This window comes from Schistocerca americana, chromosome 10 (genome assembly GCF_021461395.2).
Source record: "Schistocerca americana isolate TAMUIC-IGC-003095 chromosome 10, iqSchAmer2.1, whole genome shotgun sequence".
NCBI classification, from domain to species: domain Eukaryota; kingdom Metazoa; phylum Arthropoda; class Insecta; order Orthoptera; family Acrididae; genus Schistocerca; species Schistocerca americana.
The window spans coordinates 182,199,755-182,226,475 of NC_060128.1; the positions used below are offsets into that span (position 1 = coordinate 182,199,755).

General features: G+C 40.4%; 1 protein-coding gene across 3 annotated transcripts in view; it reads left to right on the top strand.

Annotated features, from left to right (window-relative positions):
• Positions 1-325: 325 nt before the first annotated feature.
• The window catches only part of LOC124552492 (max-like protein X), a 43,786-nt gene continuing 17,390 nt past the window's right edge, over positions 326-26,721 (top strand). Inside the window, exons 1-3 of one of the 3 annotated variants that reach the window (XM_047126774.1) lie at positions 326-469; positions 12,326-12,568; positions 23,791-23,894. In XM_047126774.1, the coding sequence (XP_046982730.1) occupies positions 439-469; positions 12,326-12,568; positions 23,791-23,894 (378 nt within the window). In that variant the 5' untranslated portion in view covers positions 326-438. The other 2 variants (XM_047126775.1, XM_047126776.1) reach the window with 2 other exon arrangements.

Below are 26,721 nucleotides of genomic sequence, written 5' to 3' on the forward strand. Positions count from 1 at the left end.
ATGTATAGATTTGCACAAGTCTTCTACGCTTTGTACGGGATCCGTAATTATTGCAATTGCTTGCGCTGTCGAAGTTGGTGTTTACTTTTTACTGTGACCTTGAAACTAATCTCCGTACGCCGAGATAACTAATAGGACGATAATGAAACGCAATAAAGCTCTTTTTAAACGAATGTTATACTGCTGTTCATTTCAAACTCACAATTGGACAATGATTCGTTCGTTTGCAGCTCGCATGTTTTAACAAACCCCTTACGAATAATTCTGAATAATATTTTTAAATGCTGTCAATTGAGAATGATGAATACGTCTAATGAAAAGTGAGAGATAACAGGGTCCAAGGTTCAATTCTTCTAAACCGTTTACAGTAGTCTAAAGACAGCCTGAGGCAGACGCTGCGTCAGTAAAATGATCATTGCATCTTGAGATTCGGCCGAGATGTACACCAATGGGATGGATTTTTATTTGGGTAAATACTAAATAAGCAACCTTCCATGTTGGCAACACTTCCTTGTCATGGCGTGTGTATATCCAGGCGTTTGGGGAGAAAGGTAGCAGGCGGCATTGTTTAGAGTGAGCGAAATTAAGCAATTTAAGATCAGCATTATTGTGACGTTTGTATGTTTGTGGTGAATGGTGTCGTTAAGTAACAATATGAACAGCTGTTACAGAATATTTTGTTAAATGTTTATTTGTGTGTTGTTGGATAGTTATTCATTAGGGATCAACACTACGATATGTACAATTTGCTGACACTATCTCTGTTCCTCAGTTCATTTCTCACATTACATTAGTCTACGTTAACTACCGCCAGCCTCTTTTTCTTGTTATAGTGGATATTTCAAACAGCAGTGGCGAAGAAACGACAGCTTTGTTTAATACATAAGCAGTTTGCTGCTCGTCAATATTTCTTATTGACAGTCATCATGCACCAGTCTTCCATACCATATACAGGGAAATAGTACAATTTTGAAACTGATGACATATTGGACGCATGTACGTGTGAATTGGGTTTTCAAAGACTAGCCAGGAAGTTAAGAAAACTCGTTACTGCCCAGCGTACAACTGGCACGCTGAGACACTGGGAAATACCAAAACAATAACATAGCCTGATGTGCTGTTGCAGTCAGTGAGAAAGACGTAGACCTTTGTATTTTGTATGTACGCGAATACAAACTGCCATGTCACGTTTGAAGTGTGTTTTCGACAACATGTCTGTTCAGTGTAGTAGACATACTGAGAGTGTGTTTTCAGAATTTATCAGCTGTAAGAAATCGTGTTTCATACTCGGAGCAAATACGGAGTGTTGTACTCAGTGCTACTATACTTTCATGTGCTTTGAGTGAGATGGCAAAGGAATGATCCTTCCTTTGAAAAGTATTTGTGGTTTGTGATTGCAAATTAAGAGGGTGTTGTGCTTGTCACAGGCTGTTGCAATAAAAGTGCACATGAATTGTGCTTGTATGTCTTTTCTAGAACAGTAGTGGAAGTTGACATTTCCTTCCAAATCAGAAATGTTTGTCAGTTGCTGGAATAATAATCCAATATTCCCATTTTGTCTTTAAGTTCTCTCTCTGACATGTGACCCCCCTGTGACAAAGTATTTTTATGTGGGAAGTTGGTTTGAGTCGAATTTCATGCATTTGATTCGATTTATCTCATCAAACATGTTCCTACATGAATGACAGGACATGAAAGATTAACAGTTACATGTCTGCTAATAAAATATTCTTATGTATAAATCGCAAAACAAGGATAATATGATGTAGTCGAATTAAGTCAGGTGATGCTGAGGGAATTAGATTAGGAAATGACACTTTTAAAGTAGTAGATGAGTTTTGCTGTTTGTCAGCAAAATAATTGATGATGGTCAAAGTGTAGAGGATATAAAATGTAGACTGGCAGTGACAAGGAAAGTGTTTCTGAAGAGAAATTTGTTAATATCGAGTAAAGATTTAAGTGCCAGGAAGTCTTTTCTGAAAGTATTTGTATGGAGTGTAGCCATGCATGGAAGTGAAACATGGATGATAAGCAGTTTAGACAAGAAGAGTATAGAAGCATTTGAAATGTGGTGCTACAGAAGAATTCTGAAGAGAAGATGGGTAGATTATGTAACTAATGAGGAGGAACTGAATACAATTGTGGAGAAGAGGAATTTATGACACAACTTCACTAGATGAAGGGATCAGTTGGTAGGACATGTTCTGAGGCATCAAGGGATCACCAATTTAGTATTGGAGAGTAGTGTGGAAGGTAAAAATCGTAGAGGGAGACCAAGAGATAAATACAGTAAGCAGATTCAGAAGGATGTAGGTTGCAGTAATTACTTGGAGATGATGAGGCTTGCAGCATGGAGAGCTGCATCAAACTAGTCTTTTGACTAAAGACCACAACAACATGTATAACATGAAACCATACTCATAACAATAGTCATAATATACTGAAATAGAATAAAAATGAATACAATTTATTTTTCAAATTAGCACTTGGGCCACTATGATGAAGGAAATAAACCGCTGTATTTTGAATGCTGATGATTCAAGTATTCCTAGTAAAACTCTTGCTAATCAGCATTGTTTGAATATATGGAATTTTGACGTTCTTTTGATTTTCCTTGGTAGTTCACAAAACAGAATTTTAGGCTGATAAAGAGCAGTTTCTTGATACATCGCTTTTCTGTAAATTTCTGTATGAAAATCATTTCTGTTTCTTGTTTTGTAGTTGTAGACTTGACTGTTTAACACAGAATGTTCCTCGTATGCCTTGAGAAAACATATGAATATGGATACATGATAGGGTCATGATTTTTATTTCCTTGAAAATTTTTTTATGTGATTCTTTGTGTGTCACTCATTTCATTATTCTCATTGCTCTCTTTTGAAACATAAATGTGTGTTTCACCAGATTCGTATTCTCCGAAAATATGGTGTCATAACATAATATGCTAGGTATGAGAGCAAAGTATGAACATAACACTGGATTCTAAAAACATATCAATGCTTACTTAATTTTTCTGTATGTTTCTTCAGCATTAATTTTTCATTGAGCCATACTGCTTCAAATTTAGTATTGCGAGCAGGGGCGGGGAGGAGAGTTGCTGTGTCTTACACGGCTCAAGCTGTACTGTGAGATTGGTTCATAGTTCATTTGTTATATGTCTGAAGTTTATCTAAGCTATGTTTTTGTTGTTCACAGTTAATTTGCTATACCTAAACCATTTGTTTGTTTTCTTCTGCAGCTACTGTGAAACTCTGCTCTAGGTCAGCTTCATTCATAGCTTTAACATACATACTGGTGCCATCAGGCCAAACTGTTAAGCTCTCTGTGGCAGATTAGATGAACCAATTACAGGGGAAAGGAACAAAATTCGGAAATACAGAAGCGTCCGATCTTACCCGTCGGCTTTGACCCATGACGTCACAAATATGGCGGAAACGACCATAAACGACAATTCCAATATGGCGGATATAAAAACATCGCATACGTATCATAAACACTGAAATACACAGGTTTCACAAAAAGCCTAATGACTCTAACGGGACAAGCCTGGGAAATTGGGGGTTTTTGGGTGGGGAGAAACTAAATATACACAAATGTAGCCACCGACCGCCATACAAAACCACGCAAAACGACGAAAAAAATCAACATCACGAAACTGACCAAATACCAAAAAACACATTCTTATCCAGAATCAGACACTTCCCTTGACCTACATAGATCTACAGTAACTCCCGATCCCATAAATTAGGATCGAACACTTCCCTTGACCTATATAGCTCAACAGAACCTCCCGATCACATCCCCCGATACAAAACTCAAAAAACACTTCCCTTAAACCTACATACATCTACAACAGCTCCCGATCCCATAAATTAGGATCGAACACTTCCCTTGACCTATATAGCTCAACAGAATCTCCCGATCCCATCCACCAACACAAAAAAAAAAAAAAAAAAAAAAAAAAAACCACAAACCATAGCAAACAAACATTTCCCTTAAACCTACATACATCCACAGCAGCTCACGATCCCATAAATTGGGATCGAACACTTCCCTTGACCTATATAGCTCAAAAGAATCTCCCGATCCCATCCACCAATGCAAAAATAAAAAAAAAACCACAAACCATAGCAAACAAACATTTCCCTTAAACCTACATACATCTACAGCAGTTCACGATCCCATAAATTGGGATCGAACACTTCCCTTGACCTATATAGCTCAACAGAATCTCCCGATCCCATCCCCCAATACAAAACTCAAAAACCACCACTAACCAAAGCAAACAAACACTTCCCTTAACCTACATACAACTACAGCAGCTCCCGATCCCATAAATTGTGATCGAACACTTCCCTTGACCTATATAGCTCAACAGAATCTCCCGATCCCAACACCCAATACAAAAATCAAAAACCACCACAAACCATAACAAACAAACACTTCCCTGAACCTGCATACATCTACAGCAGCTCCCGATCCCATAAATTGGGATCGAACACTTCCCTTGACCTATATAGCTCAACAGCAACTCCCGATCCCATCTCCAATTACAAAAATCGACATACTCCACCAAACATTGAGATTAACACTTCCCTCCAGCTATATAGCTCAACACCAGTTACCAATCCCATATCGACCACTACCCATGACCTATGATCTCAAACACATCTTCCAATACAAATACCAATACCAACCTTCACAGCCACAAATCTCAATGAAACACTTCCCTATACCCAATACACAACACATTCATCAAAAACAAAAAAAAATGGAACTTACCACAAAAAAGTTCCAGCCCCACAACCTAGATTGGCCACCACAATCACACACAAATGCACACACACGCACACACACACACACACACACACACACCAACGAAAAAATACTGAACTAAAATAAAAACCCAACCCACCCAAACGTCAACCCCCTCCCCCACAACCCCAAAATAAAAAACCCACAAACATAAACTAAATACAACATAAAAAACATCTCAATCACACACTACAACTCAACAAAAACTTCAACAAAATAGATCCTCCACAACAAAAAGAAAACACACACACACTCCCCCTCCCCCCCACCTTAACAAACACTATACAACAAAATAAACCACCCACCCCACCCTGAACCACAGCCACCCACCCACCTACCCAGCCCACCCTAACTAACCACTTTCGGCCTATACATTTTACCCACAGCCCTTAAAAAAACCCGAACAATGCAATAGCCCTCTGGGACACTCTTCCGCCAACAGTACTCATCTAAATGAGACTGAAGGTTGGAAGAGCGCCTCTTCCCCCTCCCAAGAACTGACTTAACCGCCCCCCACATCCCCTCAATTGTGTTAGTGCAAGCCCCTGTATCATAATTCTTAAACTCTAAACTGTGGTTCACTACTAAATGATTAAATCCCCTCTCACCCAACCCCCTATAAGAAGAAAAAGCATCGGAAACTACTGTGGGCCCCGGCTCTACATACTCCTCAATTAACCCCACTAATTCAGCCTTCGACCTCCCCTCCACAACCCTAAAAACACATTCGGAACCCCCACCCCCCGGAACAACAGCCCCCCACACCCAAAGACCAGCCACAGACTTCCCCCTCCCATACTTCCTTTTCCCAAACTGCGACTCGTCCACCTCCACAACCACCCCATGCCCCCCCCCCCCCAACTTACCCCTGTACTTAATAAATTCCGAACACACTTCACGACAAAAGGAATACCAGTCTAAAACAGTCCTCTCACTCACACCAGTCTCAAATGCGCAAAAACTCTGTGGGGATCTATAACAAAAATAATACGTAACAAGCACAATCTCACGCATGCCCAATCTAGACTTCTCGAACCAGGTACCGCGCCTTATGGAACGCCATACGCCATCTTTCCTGCAGCACCACATGTACCCGTCCCTGGTCCGAGAGGCCGGAACTTTAACCAATTTCATCGCCTCACGGCAAAGAGAGCACTTTACAACTTCGGCAATTAATCCGAATAGCTGTAGAAACTTGATCAGGTCTAACGGTGTCTCGCCCATCATCGCCCTGAACCGAACACTATTCATGCGGTCTTTCATATCCATTCCTGAACAAAAAACCACAACCGAATACACTCAATAACAAACTCACCCGACGTACAGCAATTACCATTACATTAACCATCACACAAAACCGTTAACTCACTAATACAAATTCCGCTTCAAAACCACGAACACAGCACTCACCACTGAGCAACAGCAAACTGACCCCAACAAACCAAACAAACGTAAACCATGAACACACCACCAGAGGGCACGACAAACACCGCCACGACATCTACAAACACGCCACAATCACAAACCAAACTCCGCGCCGTAATGACGTCACACACCACAACACGCTTACGTCACGGGTCAAAGCCGACGAGTAAGATCGGAGGTTTCTGTTGACCCCAAAATTCTTGCTGCTAGATTGCTGTCGTGGGAGGGGTGCAGGCCAACAGGTGTAGAAAAAGGTTATGAGGTCACAAGTGTAAAACCTAATGCTAGCCTTGACCAGGCAGTAAGGGCAGGCACTACCTTGGGATTTCACTACCCAGTAGTGAATGGAATGGCCTCTTGTGTTTATGAGGCAGAGCTACCCACAATAAATAATGTATCTGACTAAAGTGAAGGGTTATCATGGGAAACAGAGTAATCAACAAAGAGTATAACATGATACATAATGTTCTCCCCTAAGCACTCTGTAGCTGACAACACTGCTAGTATAGTGCATTAATAATGTTTACAGAATAACTTGTTACAGAGAAATATGATGTACTTAGCTCGTGTAGGAGATGATATTCAGTCTCGAGATTTTAGTGTTGGAGTACAGATGCAAACAAAAACATTTCTGCTTCTCTTCAGTCCTGAGGTTTACTACAAAAAAATCATCGAAACACTTAAAATAAACTGAGGACATGAAAACTGTGCCAACGATAACAACAACCTGTGACGAATAAACCTGTTAAAACAATAATGAGACTGCCATCCTACAGGACATCATACTTATAATCTTCCAACAATCATTACTGTGCATATAATTCATTGTTGGTGAAGATGTTTGTGTGACAAGCAACTGTTTCTTCTTCTTAGGCAGTATGTGAGACGTTCTAAGAAGCTCTGACTGTTCCTTACATCATGAACTAGGCTCTCCAGAAGCTGATGGCCTACTTGCATCACTATTTCCAGTGATGGAGGATTGTTTACCTCTGGAAGTAGTTTTCCATTGTGTGTCCACTGTTATTTATTGCTTGAAAGTAAATTAGGAATGGCAGTTAATCCTTTATGGGATGTTACGTCTGTGCTCAAATTGCTATAGGGGTCTTAACAGGTCACATAATATGGATCAGACTCCTGTTGTAGCTGATCAGTTTGGTAACAGACGCTATTGAGTTTTGCAGCTGGCATTCTTCCTCCTCCACTCACTCATTCATTCACTCAGTTCTGCTGGCAGCCTGTTATTAATGAAGCCCACTGAGTAGTGTACACCTTTGTGTACAGTCCTTACGAAATACAGTCAGAGTGCATGTCACTTTTCCATCTAGTGTTCACTGAATGAATACTGCAGTTTCTTCTGAATGAGTCAATACTGTCAACAATGAAACCCGCAGTGGAATATATTTACACCGTCAGCAGAGTTAGAATTCTGAGACACTTGAGCAATGGTCTGCTTGAAGTTCACGAACTGTTTGATTGCCCTTTTCGGGTGTAAGAATATTGTTGGTGAGTGTTGGAGTTGCCCAGAATATAACACCATATGAGATAATAGAGTGAAAGAAACCAGTGTAAACAAGCTGTTGTGTTTCATTGTCAGAAACTTGGGAGATTGACCTTATAGTGAAGATAGCGGCAATCAGTTTCAGCACCAGATGTTGAACTTGATACTTCCAAGAAACAAGACACAAGGGAATCAAAGCAGCGGTCATTAAACTTTTTTTCTTTAGAGCCAATATAGCAGGGTGACACCTTGCACTGCATATGGAAGGGAGGATTGGCACCTTAAACACGGATTCAGTTTTCAGCAAACAATGGCTACTGACAGAAGCTTAGCAGATACTCATTTTGAATCTCCATATTATAAGGTATCACACCGAATATTTTTAAATGGAAAAAGAAAATAATATAGTGGTACTAAACGTATTTTTCCGAAGGTTTACATGGTGTCCAGTTTTCCCTACCGAAGGGGCCATCGCAATACAATTACGTGTTTGTTTTTCTGAATTCCGAGCACATTTTCTAGGCATCTTCATGCCCTAATATTGGGAAGGATAGCAAGTGGCTGCAGTATACAGTTTACAATCAGAATATTGTATTAGGCCCAGTGTAACAGTACAGAGACGCTTTTAAGTTATGTAATTAATTCAGAATTGTCACAAAGGGACAGAATGGTGGATGATTATATATAAAAGGGATTAGAAGTCAGTTTTATGTGTTGTATTACATGAGTTTTTCTAACTAATTGTTATTCGGGTAGACACCTGACATGTAGTGTCGCCACTTTTCGCGATCAAATGCCATGTCGGCATTAGTGATCCACAAAAGAAACCATAAAATTGGAAAAAAATAAGAAGGAACTACATTTATTGGCCAAAAGACATTGTTTAAACATTGATATTGCAAAAAATTATTACTCTCTGTGCATGTGAGGGAACAAGAATAATATAAATGACTTATTTTACATCAAACAATGGAAAATCCAGGATGGAATGTAACAATACGAGAGAAGGAAAGTTGCTACACACCATATAGCGGAGATGCTGATTCGCGACAGGCACAATAAAAAAATTCACACAATCATAGCTTTCGGCCATTAAGGCCTTTGTCAGCAGTAGACACACACACACACACACACACACACACACACACACACAGGCGCAACTTGCACACACGTCTGCAGTCTCAGAGAGCTGAAACTACACTCATTTTATGTCAGATGACTAAGAAACAAAACAGTTTGTAATAAAAAGTAACAGAACAAGCTTCCATTGTCAATCTCACTGACAACAGTGCCGATGTGTATTACAACTAATTTGACCACTTCTCGGCAGGCAGCAGTGCTGTTCAGAGTAAAAAATACGCACTGGCCACTTTTCCAGTCCTCGACACTTTACCACACCTTTCCCTACAGATTTAACATTATTTGGTAACCCACATAAATTTGTTTGTTGTTGTAATTAATAACAGTAACTGCTGTATGAGGCATGATCACAAATTTTTACTAAATGTTTTGAATATAATTTTTTTTACTCACTGTATTTCAACAGCCTTAATTTGATTCGAAATTATTTGCTACAGACATGTACCACATTTGAAGATGACCATCTCAATAACACACATTCATGAATTAATATGTGACGTTTATATAATAGCAGCTGATTGGTGCTAGTCGCGCATGCTCTTGAGTTGCCAGCTTTGGAAGATGAACAAAATATTTCCACTCTCACTCCTGTTAACTGTGCAGACGCCGTGCTGTACACCACCCTGTCACTGATGTAAGTGCCTAACTTTATGTAGCTCATGGCTGAATTCATCAGCTTTAATTAAAATGAAGCACATCTTAAAATATTACTGTCTCTGTTAGTATTTTTGTTTGTTACTCAGCAAGAAAAATACCCTCTTGGGGAGCTCTTAGCATTCGTTGATGTTTTTGGATTGTGCCATTAGTGCTAGAAGCATATCTTTATAAAATATGGCTGAGAACCGCAGGTGCCCCCCCCCCCCCACCCCCCCTCCCATACACACACACACACACACGCACACACACACACACACACACTTGATTCAGGCTGCAAGTGACCTGCAGTTTGAGGAGGCATTAGCTTCCAGTGGGCATGGATTTACAGGGCTATTTGGTGGACCAAATTTGGTATTTGACCACCAACTCGCAAAAGCATTTTCCGTTGGTTTAAGCAATGTAAACAGACAGGGAATGTGTACAAAGGAAAAAGCACTGTCTGACTGTGTGTGTGTGTGTGTGTGTGTGTGTGTGTGGTGCCTGACAGATTCAAGTAAGTTTTGTGCGCAGTCCGTGAAAGTCTACCAATAGAGCCAGTCGAGAACTTGGAATATCTCAACCAACTGTATGGAAAGTTCTGAAAAGGTGTTTGCTGTACAAGCCCTACCGATAACAACTTGTGCAGGCTCTCAACCCAATGACAGAGGGAAGTGTCTCGTATTTTGTGGTTATATGCCAGCAAAGATGGAGGATGACGCATTTCTACAGCGTGTAATTTTTAGCGATGAAGTGACGTTCCACCTTAGTGGAAAAGTCAAGAGATGCAGTGGTTGCATATGGGGTTTGGAAAATCCACATTCACCATTGCAACACGGAAGAGACTCACCGAAGATCGACGTGTTGGTGTACCGTATCCCGTACAAAGGTTTGTGGACCATTTTTCCTCGAGGAAAGAACTGTAATGGTAATCACGTACGTGGACATGTTGGAACTGTGGCTATTCCCTTAATAATGGAAGATTTCCACGTCTTCATTTTCCAACAGAATGGGGCTCTGCCCCATTGGCACCGTGATATACGAGGCTTTTTGAATGACTCCGTTCCTCAGTGCTGGATCGGTTGCAGCGGACTTGAGGACCTGGCTCTGCACTTCTGGCCACCGATATCTCCTGATCTCACACCCTACTATTTCTTACAGGGTTATGTGAAGGAAGCTGTTTGTGTCCCACCTCTACCAACAACTCTGAATGATCTGCAGAACGGGATCACTGCTGCTGTGCACGTAGTAATAGCAGATACGCTTTCGCATGTGTGGGACGAGTTTGGCTACAGCGTCGATGTTTGCCGTGAGCCGACGGTTGCTACATTGAACATTTATAACATTACCACATTTCTAATTATTAAAAACTAATTAATTACAAATTATTAAATTTATTAAATTGATATCAAAGATTACAAAAAAAAAAAAAAACAACTTTGAAACTTCTTTTTCCCATTGGTATAAAGCTTGTTCATTTTGGATTTGTACTTGAATAAATACGAAGTTTTGAAAATGAGTCCAGCACTTAGAATAACCCTGTATATCAATGGGATAAGTTGAAAAGTTATTGCAGACCGGGATTCGAACCGGGGTCTCCTGCTTACTAGGCAGATGCGCTGACCACTACACCGTCCAGACACACTGTTCACCACAATTGCATGGACTACCCTAGCACAACTCCCATCGCACTCAAATTCTTGACTTATACCACACACCGTGGTTGTAGTGTCCCCTGGTCATTAGCCCCATTACTCTTGGCATGTTGCCCATTCTCGCAACAATTTGAGCTTAGTGTGCATCTGCACTGAACATTTACAGGAATTGGCAAGATGAATTTGGGTCTCTTGTGAGATGTGCTGGGATAGTCAGTGCAGTTGTGGTGACCACTATGTCCAGATGGCATAGTGATCAGAGCATCTGCCTAGTAAGCAGGAGACCTGGGTTCGAATCCCGGTCCAGCACAAATTTTCAACTTACCCCATTGATATAAATCGATGTCCACTGGCAGCTAATGTCTTTAATCCCTTTGTGTCATGATTCATAGTGGATTCAGGATCAAAGTGGTGTCTGTCCCTTCGGACATGTTGGAAAGAACTGACAGCAATGTATACATGACTTTCAAGAAAGCCTTCTATCTACCCACAATCGTAATAGGTTAAAATGGTCGATTTCTATGACAGTTCGACCACTTTTTGACAATAAAATTTTAGTTTTACAAGAGTTTGGGGTCAGAAACTGTATGCATTAAAGTTTGTCACAGTTAAGTGTTAATGTAACAGTATCATGAAAAGGAAAGTTGCTACTCACCATTTAGTGGAGGTGCTGAGTCACAGACAGGTACAACAAGACTGTCAAAAATAAAGCGTATGGCCATTAAGGCCTCCTGTGTGTGTGTGTGTGTGTGTGTGTGTGTGTGTGTAGTCTATTGTTGATGAAGCCTTAGTGGCCAAAACCTTTATTTGTGACAGTCTTTTTGTTGTGCCTATCTGCATCCCAGCATCTCCGCTGTATGGTGAGAAGCAACTTTCCTTTTCATAATATTGTTACATTCCATCCTGGATTTTCCATTGCTTGATTAAGTGTTAATGTGTTCTCCGAATGTGACATGCCAGTGTTACTGACTCCCAGTTAGCTACAGAATTTGTATTACGTTCCACATCTTTCACACTAACACGTGATATCTGCAAGGAGTACATTCTTATGTAACACATACACGTGCCAAAATGTCTTTGATAGCGACAATTTCTCCACGATAGTTCGAGCGTTTCCTCACGATTGTGCTCGAGAGCTTACCGGTGACACTCTGTACAGGAGGCGCACGCAACCTGCGGGCAGTGTCTGCGCCCACCCAGTACCATGGTGCAGTCAGTGTGAGCCACGGGGCAGTCGTCGGCAATAGTGCCATGATGGATGTCAGCAACTCCAGCACTGGCAGCGCGATCGACATGAAGATGGAGCCGTCCAGCCCCACGGAACGCGAGCTGCGCTACCCGTTCTCCCGGAGTAGCAGTGCGGGCTCCATACACACATTATCATCCTCCAACCACAATTCTGGTGAGTAGACACTTAGTTTTCTCATACCTGGTTGGTTGAAACTCAACATCTCTGTTGTAGAGATAGCCTGATCTCTAGTGTAGCCTGAGGTGTAGTTATGGATCAGTTGAGTCTGATGGTGTGCTTTCGGATCTTCAGCTGATCTGCTGGTACTGACAGCTCTGCTGGACACCAAAAGCACATCATTAAAATATTTTTACATCGTGTGCGACAGAACATATTTAACATTTGTTCCAGAAAGGCATTCTTATTTTAAACAATTTGGATTTTGTAAAGGAAAACCTAACTTAACCAACTATATTCAACACGATAGAGTTATTAAGAATCAATCAATTGAAAATTATGGTCAAAGTTAAAAAAAATAGTGTGCTGTGCTTTAGATCAAATGTTTGCAAACATCCTTTCACCATAGCCAAACAACAACTCCACATACTTTTCCTTATTTCTACTTAACCATTGGTATTGCTCCAAGAGGTGGGGACCTCTGTATTTCACCATTCAACCAAGTTGAAGGAAGCCAGTTGGAGGATGGTATGAGATAACTAGTGACAAGCTCCTACAGTGGCGATGTCCGTACACCAGCAAGTGTGTTTGCTGAATGGCCTTTCATTTTGATACTATGGTTATTGAATGATAGTGTGTGAAATATATCTTGATTGTGCCGAGTGACTAATCTGTAATGTAACTCAATATCTAGGTCAGGCTGGGAGGTAATAGGTTGTGAATTAGCAATGTATGTGAATGCGAAACAAGTGTGAATGTGAAATCTTGATTGTGGTGGTGTATTTGGTAACATTTTTGCTTTGTTTAATTATGTCTTTTTCATTGTTTAGCAGTCTGCTTCTGTGTTTGGCTATCTTCAATCTTTTTTTCCCATTTGTTGACACTTTCTTATTTGACTACTTGTTTTCTGTATTTCCATTTCCTCGGTGTTTCCTGCTACTCATCAATCTTTGCAGTACATTAAGGGTTATGTCTTTTTTTTTTTTAATTTTCTGGCCATTCTTTCAGTGTTCAATTTGCCAGTGCAGAATAAACCATCACGTTGCTCTAACCTTTCTTCTCTAAAGTGAACCGGTTAGTCGTATCCAATGTTTTCAGTAATCTCATAATGCACCCTAGCTCCTGTGCTTCAGTCCATAAATTCCTTTTGCAAACATCCTTTCGCCATAGCCAAACAACAACTCCACATACTTTTCCTTATTTCTACTTAACCATTGGTATTGCTCCAAGAGGTGGGGACCTCTGTATTTCACCATTCAACCAATCCCTCCTTAAATTCCAGACTTAAAATTTGTAGCCCTTATGCGCCTTGTTCTTGACCAATACTTTGCCTCTCCCAGTGAACACACCCAACATGATAGTTAAGGACTAAAGTACTTCAACATTTATGTATGTCCAAAAATATTACAGCTAAAATAGTAAAACTTGAGATCATTATGTAAAACATAAAGTTTGATGTTCTGTGCAGTTTTTGTTTGAAAATGCACATTGACGTACATTTTGTGACGATACGAATTATTAATTACTATTGTTTCTGTTATGTACCTTTTCTTGTAAACTAATCAAGCAATTAAACTGGAATTTCACAGTTTACATGTGCATTAGAGGATAATAAAACATGTGGAACAGATTTTTGCTGACAGTCATAGTTGCTTTGAAAAGATTTCAATTTCTGACAATATTGCTGTACCTCTAGTGACTAATGCTGTCCATATCCATAATCTTTGTTCTCTTCCTGGAGTAATCTCTTCCCCTGCCTTCTTTGTCTACCCAACTTTGGCATTTTTTATTCTGCTGCCTGAGCTTTGTCCAGTTACATTTCATCGATGCTTCAGAGTATCTTCAGTATGAATCCATCTGCTTGGAACCTAGTCTCTGCAGGCACTTATTCCTACATACATTTCCACTATTGAACACTAGACAGGCATCACATGCAGCTGTCTTCATAACAAATGAGGACAATGTCGTCATACAGCCCAAGGCCCTTTGACCCACAGTTACCACATGCACATGAAACTTTAATCATATGGACAAGTATTTCTGAGTCAGTTAACCTAAATCCACTGGGGAACTCGTCTTTGGCACTGTACACAGTGTCATCAATTCCTTCACTTATTTTCTTCTTTTATGAACTCTGTGACTTTGTCGAAAATTGTTCTTCACATTTAAGAGCAGCATCTGCAAACTGTTATTTAAATTTCCTGTATCTTTACACGCGAAATTCAACATTTCCTCATTTTTTTTTTTGAATATAGGTCTACGATTATGACCCATTTAGAGCAAATCAGGTTGATATATGCAAAACTAACAACTGAAAAAAGTTTGTAGCATGTACTGTTAAAAAACACACATTGTAAACAATGGAACAAGTAAAGACTTCTCACCACCTTCTAGACTCTCCTGCAATTCATTTAGATTGTGTGAATGAAAAATTAAAGCACAAAAAATTTCTAGCTTGGTGAAGGTGTGGATCACAGCATACAAAGAGGGGGTGTAACAGTCACAGATGCCCAGACAGATATTTTTAAAACATGTTTCTAGCCAGAATCCAACTATGAAACTTTGCAGGGTTATTCTTAAAGAATCAATCTAATAAATTACACACACACAAAAAACAAATTTTTCGCAATTTTGCCTTCTATGTGGCCTTAAAATCATCTGTTTAAACTAGAGCCAAATGCCTCTGTTTGGTCAGATACTTGAGCTATTTGGCAGTTTTACTCTTAAGAGAAGTAGGTAACCATGTACCAAATATGACGTAATTCTGAAATGGTCAGCTTAGGCTTCATCAAAATATCAGTGAGTTTACATATTGTGTCCCTGACACAGTTTACAGAAGAATGGAAAAACTGGTAGAAGCCGACTGCATCGTAATTCAATTTGACTTACAGAGAATTGTTGGATCACATGAGGGAATACTGAATTGCAGAGTAACCATGTAGATGTAAGTGTAATGTAGATTACTTCTGGAGCTTGTCTCTTTGCCTGTTTGATTCTCTGCAGCCTTCGCTATTTGCTCTGTCAAGAAAACCTATGTATGAGAGTCATTTGGAAAGTAAAGAACATTTTTTCTACAGAAATTTTTATTTGATATAATGATACGAGACTGTATTTTGCATAAGTTTGATACCCAAGCAGCATTTCTGCGCACTCACCATTCAAATTTAGGCTCTTATTGTACTGTTTTATTAGCTTTTCTGTGTCTTCTGCCTACTTAGTTGCTGACAAGCTTTTGAACCACTGATTAGTGGCTTCTTTAAGTGCATCAGCACTTCTGTAGTATTGTCCATTCAAAAGAAACTTTCAGTTTGGGGAATAAGTGATAATCACTTGGGGCTAAGTCCGGACTGTATGATTGATGTTAAAACATTTACCACTAAAACTGCTGAAATAAGTCCAGTGTCACTCCCACAGCACGCCATTGTACATTATCAAGAAGGAGGATGACTCCATTGGTTAGCATTCCACTGCACTTGTCTTTAACGGAATGACGAAGTCATTGAAGCGTCTGACAGTGGGCCAATGTAGTCCACTAATTACAAAATGGATATCTCCTTAGATTTTTGTTTCAGTTCTTATTTTGAGTTTGCCAGTCACCTACTGAGTGCCGTTCCGAGTGATCTCCGTAATGAACATTCTTCTGTCTGCCGTTAAACATGATACACCATTTCAGAACTGATGTTTCGTTCATCACATTATTGTAAACCTTAGTTATCTGTGCATAAATTTTGACGTGTCAGACTTTTTGCGCGTTTAAAAAATGGATAACACTGCACATCTTACACTTGATGGGATTGTCAAGTGTGTCACAGGTTGTCATGTTGCACAGCTAAGCAGTATAATCATCAGTATTGGATCATGTGTCTCTCTCATCCTGGTGTTTGAGTAACCTGCCCATTGTTTTTAACCTTCTCAAATTTATCATTCTTTGCTTTCTGAGGAAGAAATGTTAGTTCCCAATGCTAGGAATTGTCTTATTTTTAGGGTTCTGTACCTCAGTCTGTTAAAACAGAACCATTACAGGATTATTTTGTTGTCTTTCCATCTGACTATTAAGAATCCTTTTTCTGGGGAGTGGAAAATTATTTAGAAGTGCAGGAGATGGCTCATCAAAAGACAGAAGTGCTGCGTTGTTGAAAAGTACACAAACAAAAGGTACAGATGGAAGGAAAGCCATATCCCCATACACACGATCCTCTTATCCATCCCAAGAACCAACCATGAATAAGTGCCCCCTTTGTCACCAAATACCACCCAGGACTGGAATGACTGAACCATGTCCTTTGTTAGGGCTTTGATTATCTGTCATCATGCCCTGAAATGAGGGACATCCTACCCAAGATACATCCGTCCCCTCCAAAGTGGTGTTCCGCCACCCACCCAACCTCCACAACATCCTAGTCCATCCATATGCCACTCAAACCTCCAGCCCCTGCCATATGGATCACACCCTTGTGGATGACCCAGATGCAAGACCTGCCCAATCCACCCACCCAGCACCACCTGCCCCAGTCCCATCATAGGCTTACCCTACCCCATCAGAGGCTGGCTACCTGTTCACCTAGAATCATGACATTTGGCAAGAAGCGAAGTTACGCAGTACAAGTAAAGCGTAAAAAATCCAAAAATGGTTAAATTCTAAAATTGTATCACGTAAAAATATCTTTTTACCGTTGGAGCTTACGTTACAGTCGCCATCCATCAGAAGTTTAACAGAAAAATATTACTGCATGCAAACTAAAAATGCAAGTTGTAGTCATGTTTTGGTAAGTAAATAAAAATATTTAATTAAATTTTTGCTCTCAACATATACACGGTGTATCTTAATTAATGGCGTAAATGCATACAGTTGAAAGTATGTGATACTAGAAGCAAAGAAGTCTCGGTAAACTTGTGGTCGAAAATGCATACCTTAAGAGCTATGAGCAATTTTTCACCTTCGATACTGTGAAGCAAATCTCATCTACTGCAAGCTCTTTGCTGTCCACATTTTGGGAAGTAGTAGTATGAACCAAAGCAAGAAAAATGTCCAGTAAACGTTTGCTCTAAAATGCATACCGTAAAAGTTATGAGCAATTGTTCATTAGAAGAGTTGTGTTTCCAAGTAGCGAAGATGAGCACATGCTCATAGCTCTTAATGTATGAATTTTAGAGCACACATGTTTACTGGACTTTTTTTCTTGTTTTGGTCCACGTTACCATTTCCCAAAATATGGAAAGCAAAGAGCTTTCAGTAGAAGAGATTTACTTCACAGTATCGAAGACGAAAAATTGCTCGTAGCTCTTAAGGTATGCAATTTTGACCCTGTGTTTACTGAGACTTTTTGCTTCTAATATAATATACCTTCAATTGTATGCGTTTATGCCATTAATTATGATACACCCTGTATAAACTGAAGTCTACTGCTATCTTATTTTTGTATGTCTGAGGTACTCTCAGGAACGACTATAAAGATTTTTATGTGGTTTTGGAGTTTCCAGGGCCGACATGTTGCTAGTATCGATATCAACAACAGGCAAAAATTGTTGAGAGTCTCAATTTTTAAGGACGGATGACCTATCTGTATACAGAATTAAGTTTTAATGGAACCCTCAGATCTCGAGTTCCGCTCATTTGGCCAGTTTGTACTTAATTTGTGTATCAGCAGTAATACCCATTTCACCTCCAGAAGGTAATCACTGCCTTGCAAGTCCTTCATTATGCATTAGCCTTTTTTTTCTACCCCTTTGATGCAACAGACAATATAAAATGTAAGATGTTGAAGCAGTAAAAGCTATGGAGTGCAACTGTGTGTGTGTGTGTGTGTGTGTGTGTGTGTGTGTGTGTGTGTGTGTGTGTGTGTGTGTGTGTGTGCGCGTGTGCGTGTGTGCGCGTGTGCGTGTGCGTGTGCGTGTGCGTGTTTTGTCTCGTTGTCAGGCCTAATTAGTACAGAAAGGGGTGGAGACAATAGACAATACACATGATGATAAGATATATGCCACAGAACAGATGGCTGAGGGCTAATATCTGCTCATCCCAGTCCTTTGCTTTTTGTTCTGTTAAAAATGTGGTGATCATATTGCAGTCTTACAACTGCTAGTTTTTTTCCTTGTATCTTTGACACGGTTCAATAGGTTACAGACAGTTGGACAACAAGCTTGAAGAACACAACTTTTCCTTGAATTGCCTTCCTTTAAATTGGTGTTCAGAGTTTGGAATTGACTTTTATTTAGAATTCAGCATCAATGGAATTTTCTGCTTCTCTTAAGAAAACTACCCAATAAGATCCTGATGTAACACCAGATCAGACTGAAAAATAGAATAACCTCCTTCTCTATATCACCCTAATGAAAGCCACTCGCAAGAATGGGAAAGAAAGAGTTTTATAATCTGAAGCAGAGGGCGCCCAGCAAACTAAGAGTATTCCAAACTTTTTGTGGTATATGTGAACAACGGAGCGCTCAAAGAAATGGAAAAAAAGACAAGAGCTTCAGGATTTGATGGGATACAACAAGAGTTCCTCATCAGTTGTGGAAACAAAACTCATAAGTGACTTGCAAGCTTCGTCTATATTATGCTGTCGACTAACCTTCCAAAAGCCTTCAAAAGAACAAAAAATCCTACTTATACTGAAACCTGGCAAACCAGTGAATAAAGCTGTTCGCTATCATCCAGTCACCCTCTTAAGCTGCTGCAAACTGTTAGAAAGGCTTGTTCTTAACAGAATCTGTCCAAAGATCTGTGAAGTTACTTCTATTGAACAAGCAGGATTTTCTGTCGGACAAGCAGGATTCAGACCTAAAAAATGCTGTACAGACCAAGTACTTAACTTCCCCACACACACACACAGAAGCTGAGTTTTAACAAACTCTTGCCAAATACTGTTCTCCTGTGTGGCTTACAGTTTAAATGTGAGAAAGATCTTCGTTCAGTTAAATGTAGCGATGAGTGCAATAACGGGCTGCATCATATCTACTCCCCTTCATTGGTGAACATCTCTAAGTCACATGTGGCCACAAGATATTCAGATACAGACTGCCCCTTTCATGGAACATGAAAAATTAATTAAAATTCACCAGCTTCCAATCCACTCTGACATGCCTGCACGTAGAATTAGCCCCTTAAAATCCAGGCAGTTGGCAGAATTGCTGCAAATAATGGATTTCAACGTGAGCAGGAAGTAAAAATATCTGGGAGTATGTGTACGGAACGATTTGAAGTGAAATGATTAATTGTTGGTAAGGCGGGTGCCAGGTTGAGGTTCATTGGGAGAGTCCTTAGAAAATGTAGTCCACCAACAAAGGAGATGGCTTACAAAACACTCCTTCGACCTATGCTTGAGTATTGCTCATCAGTGTGGGATCTGTACCAGGTCGGGTTGTCAGAGGAGATAGAGAAGATCCAAAGAAGAGCGGCGCGTTTAGTCACAGGGCTATTTGGTAAGCGTGATAGCGTTACGGAGATGTTTAGCAAGCTCAAATGTCAAACTCTGCAAGAGAGGCGCTCTGCATCGCAGTGTAGCTTGCTGTCCAGGTTTCGAGAGGGTGCGTTTCTGGATGAGGTATTGAATATATTGCTTCCCCCTGCTTATACCTCCCATGGAGATCACGAATGTAAAATTAGAGAGATTCGAGCACGCATGGAGGCTTTTCGCCAGTTCTTCTCGCGAACCATATGCGACTGGAACAGGAAAGGGAGGTCATGACAGTGGCACGTAAAGTGCCCTCCGCCACACACCGTTGGGTGGCTTGCGGAGTATAAATGTAGATGAAGTGGTCAGAAGCTTGGATTAGCATTGCTCACGTGGAATATCAGACCTTGTAAGACTTGATACGAGACCAACTGGCATGGAATTACCATGACATGTTTGGAAGACAATTAACAGGATTTGTACATGCTGTGGTGCCTGTGCTGAAAGTCTCCATTGGTGTGTCTTCATCTTCTCAGTGTGGTTGTGGAAGTGAACATCAGATGACCATGCACTTTTAACAAACTGTAGCAGATTAGCTTACCCTGGAAATATAGATTTGTTACAGTGGCAGCACTACAACGGATCAAAAACTTAGGTATTAATTTGTAGATTTATTGTTTTAGTTTTATTTATTTTGTAAAATTATACAGTTCATCTAAGATAGTTGCAGTGCAGTATTTATTGCCACATGCTAAGTACACAGTCAATTACATTAATATGACCACTGCCCATGTTCGATGTCAACGAGCAATATCCACTCACAGATGGCAGGTCACTAGCAGTGGAAGGTATATAAAGCTCGTTGGGGGAATGCGGAAAAAGTGCAGTCATTGTTATAATGTTGTGATGGGGTGATTTATTTGACATCCAAAAGGCATGATCATTGGCTTTTGGACTAAGGGTGGGAGGATTTCCAAAATGGCTAAGTTCGTCAACTCACTGTATGGGGACACGGTTAAAGTATACTGTACTTGGTGAAATGGCACTATCCAAAAAGGGCACTGCGGCAACTGTGGTGCACCATGGGCCATAGAACACAAGGGTGAATGATGGCTGCAGAGATGTGTTCGGATGAATAGACATTAAAGTGTTTAGTAACAGACAGTCCAGATGAACCGAGGGGCTACCAGCGTGTTTCCTCAATGACCGCTCAGCCAATGTTGCTTCGTATATCTGCCTCCGCAGCAGGCACCCGATTCGTGCACCTGTGCTGACCGCCGTTCATCAGTGACAAAGGCTGAATGGAAATAATCTATCTGGCCTTTTATAATCCTATGTGCGCTAAATTTTCTTTATAGAATTAGATTTAACACACAGCGTATTTATGTGACAAGGAACTTGACTTCAGTCCTCTGGTTTCATGTTAATTAATATTGATTCAGCTAAAATTGTACCTTTATGAGGAAGTTGTTCCACTGATCAGTCTTTATCTGTGCCTAGCTGCCATTAGTGTGTGTTATCAGAAAGCACAATTGCTACCCGTCCACGGGTCTGATAATATAACAGCTGGCAAAGCACGAAGTAGCTACTCTGCTCCTCCAGCGGCAGATAGTGAAGTGGGTGGTGGCGAGCACGGGATGGAGACTGGAGAGAGTGGCTTGAACTATCAGCCGTTTATAGGGGATGCTTGGCTCCACTGGCGGCGCAACGGGAACGGGCGGCGCGGGTCTGACGAACCGTGGCTGCACTGGATAGGCGAGAGTGGGTGGAGGAAGCAGTCTGAGGGTATTTCACTCATTACTCTGTGTGTGTGTGTGTGTGTGTGTGTGTGTGTGTGTGTGTGTGTGTGTGTGTGTGTTTTGATACCTGTGCTGTGCGATCCTATTCCAGGTGTAGTGGGTGGCTCTGTGTGTGTGTGTGTGTGTGTGTGTGTGTGTGTGTGTGTGTGTGTGTGTGTTTTTTTTCCGATACCTGTGCTGTGCGATCCTATTCCAGGTGTAGTGGGTGGTTGTAAAGCCTGAATTGTTGTCATGGTCTTCAGTATGAAGATGCAGCTTTCAATGCTAGTCTGTCCTGTATAAGCCTCATCATTTCCGTATAACTTTTTGACCCTTTGGAATGACAAAGTGTCACCTAATACTTTATTTTTTTTTCATTTAAATTTATGTCAGAGTTTCTGATACGGTACTAGTCAGTGCTTTTCTCAATGAACTGTAAAGAACATTCACAAAAATACTGTAGAAAAAGTTCAATATAACTAAGTTATCCTTTGCCCTACCTCTTTCTATATAAATGTGATGCTGCAAGCAACCTCTGAAAATTATAATAAATCAGTATCTAATCATGCTATTACCTCAATGCTTGATTCTTCAGTCAGTTCATAAGAGCAGATTTCCTTTTTCGTGTTTCCTCCACCTCCCCCCCCCCCCCCCCCCCAAAAAAAGAAAGGAGCAATTTACATATTAGATATTTTCCTCTTTTAAATCCCAAAATTTGTTAAAATAATAAGATCTGATTAATGGAAACTAACACTTACACAAAAACTCAATTTTATTTAAAATTATTTACAAGTTAAATAGTTCACTAATTAAAAAATTAAATTCCTTCTGTCAAATATAACCTCAAATCAGATAAAGAGATATCAGTTGGAGCTTTCTGCATTCTTGTAACTGTGCTATTTCTTCACAGTTTGCAGCACAAGTATGATCTGCTTGTAACAGAAGTCAGATAGAACCTCATTGCAATAACAGCTTATTTTCTTTGATTTTGTCAGTTGAATCCTTGTCTTTTGAAAGGGTCATACTGCAACCTACATCCATTTGAATCTGCTTATGGTACTTGAGTATTGCACCCCCCCCCCCCTTACAGTTCGCCCCCCCCCCCCCCCCACCTGTACTTCCATTACTAAATTGTGTATCAATGTGTTTCCTTGAATAGCTCAGGATTTGTCTTATCAACCAGCCATTATTTTGGTCCAGCAGTGCCATAAATTTCTTTTCTCTCCAGTTTGGTTCAGTATATCTTCATTAGTTATGTGATTGACCCAAACAATCTTTAGTATTCTTCTGTAGAGTCATATTTCAAAATCTCCTGTTCTGTTCTCATCTGAACTGTTTATCATCCACATTTCGCTTCCGTGCAAAGCTGTATTCCAAAGAAATACCTTCCGAAAAGCCTTCGTAGCACCTGGATTTATATTTGATGGTAAACATAGCAATGCTTCCCAGTTGGTAAATATGTATGGCAGTTGGACATACGTTGTAAACTCCTTCCCTGTCGGTAGGCACACGCAAAAGAGAAAGAAAACTTGCTGGCTTTTGCCCTCAGCCACATTTTGTGCCACAGTTTGGCAGTCCGCAGCTTGTGGTCTAGTGACTAGCAGTGCTGCCTCTGGATCACGGGGTCCCAGGTTTGATTCCTGGCGGGGTTGGGGATTTTTCTCTGCCCGGGGACTGGGGATTTGTGTTTTCCTCATCATTTCATCATCATCATTGTTCATGTTAGTGGCTATAATGGATTGTGTAAAATTTGGACTATGTAACAATTGGGACTTTGTATGGGCGGTGATGACCGCACAGTTGAGGGCTCCACAAACCAATTGTCATCACAGTTTGGCGGAGGGCGTTCATGCTGGAGACAGCTTGGTTGTCATACCAACATACGAGGTTGTGTAGTGATGGCAGCAGAGTTCATCCCTGCTTCTGATGGGGTATGGTAAGACTGTGGCAGGACAGCAGTCGGAAGTGCTGGGTGGGTATGTGGTTTAGAACTGTTAGTGGTCAATTTGTTAAAAACAGGAAGTGATGTGTAATTTCGTCTTTCGCACAGACGAGGAAGACGACAGTGACGGTGGAGGCACGGGCAGCAGCAGGGGGAGCAGCATGGGGAACGCACTGAGCTACAAGGAGCGCCGCCGTGAGGCCCACACCCAGGTACGTAGTGAGAGGAGTTGGTAACTTGCTAGAGACAGGCGTTCGGTGGTAGTAACAACTTGTTGGATATGTACAGTTCTGTGTATTACACCCTGCAGCTGATCACCTTGGTGGGCTGTCATCTGCAAGTAATCGATAAAAAAACATTTGTTCTGATCTATTAGAGCCTGATCTATTAGAGCGTTAATATCAAGAATAGTTTTTAAAATGGTGCCGTAGCATAGTGGTTAAGTTACTGGGGTGGAGTACTGAAGGTTATGTAGTTGAGTCCTATTGAGTCTACCTCTTTTTGAAATGACTATGGTCATTATTTTTATTCAGTTACTTGGTTCAAATACATTTTTTCCCCTTTCTAATCCTTTGTCAGGTCATTTTATTAATTTTGTATTTGCTTTCATTTTTACTTCCGTGCATTCTTTTTCAACTATTAAAATGCCGCATTTTTACAGAATTGAACTCCCTTGTGCAAAACAGCTTCAAACGCCTGATTGTTTCACCAAGGAGTTAATGTGTTAAATATTGGACTTCAAGCACATAAGCAAGAAAATATTTAGGAAAGGTATGAAATTATGCTTTTAAAATTTGTCAGAAGTTGCTGAGTGCCGTCATTTTCATTTGAGTAAAGTCCAGGTATTTGTTGCGATAAGTTAAGCTGTCTCAAGCCAAACAGAACGTTTATAATGGTAATACTTGTCTTATTGTGTTAAACTTTTAACATAACATCATACATCTTAATAAGTAGATGATGGCAGCATTTTAAATTTTTGAGTTTGGTCAACATTATCATGGTGTAAGTGCCCCGGAACAATTGGAGAATCTGTGAAAAACCCAGGAATTTTTTCATCCAGGAAGACCCCTGAAGTCTATTAGAATTTCAGCAATTTTTCATTGTTTTAGTTCTCAGTTAAATTTTTGTAATTTTGACTGATAAGAACTGATACTCTAACAAAGAATTTTACTTTAGGACACTACTGCAGAATAAGACTGTAGCGATGAATCATAAATGAAAGAATAACTCCAAAATAAAACTTCAGTTGCAATGAAAACTCACTATTTATAGCTACAAAATATAATGGACACATAAGTGTCTGCTAACAGCAAAATGTGTCAAAAAGGTTCCAGGACAAACACTATGCAATACTTCGTATCAATAAAATGCTTTCAATGAACATGATGCAATAACTGTTTAGGTTTCTAGCAGATCACGGGAAAATATTGCGAATGGTGGTTTGAAAAGCATTACCTTCAAAGTAAATTTCCTTTTACACTAGGTGAATTATGTATGGTACGTGTGAGAATGTGCGCCAAATTTCTTAAATCATGGAGGGTTTGACTCTCATCCGATACTTAATACTTTGAGGACCAGGCACTTAGAAAAATTTCGGGTCCAGAGGACCAGCCATTTATGGCATTACTTAAAATTTTAGCGGTACATTTGTGTTACCAAACAAAAGCGTTTGTATGTTGATAGGAGACACTAAAAAACACACAAACACACACACAAATTTCAAGCTTTCGCAACCCATGATTGCTTCATCAGGAAAGAAGGAAGGAGAGGGAAAGACGAAAGGATGTGGGTTTTAAGGGAGAGGGTAAGGAATCATTCCAATCCCGGGAGCAGAAAGACTTACCTTAGGGCGAAAAAGAGACAAGCAGACATTGTAAAGGCAAAGAGTTTGGCCCAATGATGTGCGGATGGATATATCTGTGTGTGTGTGTGTGTGTGTGTGTGTGTGTGTGTGGGCGCGCGCGCGCTATTGTATACCTGTCCCTTTTTCCCCCCTAAGGTAAGTCTTTCCGCTCCCGGGATTGGAATGACTCCTTACCCTCTCCCTTAAAACCCACATCCTTTCGTCTTTCCTTCTCCTTCCCTCTTTCCTGATGAAGCAACCGTTGGTTGCGAAAGCTTGAATTTTGTGTGTATGTTTGTGTTTGTTTGTGTGTCTATCAACCTGCCAGCGCTTTCGTTTGGTAAGTCACATCATCTTTGTTTATATATATAGTGAAAAAGACCAACCTTACAGGTTAGTTTTCCATATTTCTGTTAGTTCTTTCATAGATAACAAATTATGCAATAATGCTGGCAAGAAGTACAGTTATACTTAAAAAAAAGTGCAGGTGAGTTCTTCAGCAATTTCACATGTAATTGGCTTTTCTATATAAAGTTGAAGTACTTGATGGAACATGTATTCGGTCAGGTAACCTACAAAATATTCGTTGCACAGTCTATAAAATCCTGCTTGTAAGAAATATTCAGCTGCTGCAATTCAATCTGTACCCTTAGGGTCCTGCCTAACCCTAATATACCTACCCTTCCCCCCCCCCCCTTTCCCCCCGCCCCCCCTGCCCCCCCCCCCCCCCCCCCCCCTCACACATACACACATATTAACTTTTCCTGATTGTGTGTTTATGTTTCTGTTCATGCTACTTGAACAGTCATGTTGCCATTGGTTGACTACATTACTTGTCCTATCTGCAGGGATCACATGACATGAGCTTTGATTGACTGACAAAAGTGCATTGCAATCTCAGTTTCAGTGCTTTGAAAGCTATCGTGCTGTATGATTCCCTCCCCCCCCCCCCCCCCCCCCCCCCCAAAAGTGTCAGGAAGTTCTATGCCAGTGTATAAAATCCGTACCATTCAAAGGATTGATAAATTTTACAGCTCCAAGGGAAGTATATTGTCGATTAACATGGAAAAAATGTATTTTCACCCAGGGTACAGTGTATTTTCAACTGGGAAAAAGTGTATTTGAAACTGGAAAAATCTGAGAAAAGTGCGAAATAGAATGCTCAAAGTCCTGTGGTCTTTACATGTAAACTGCTT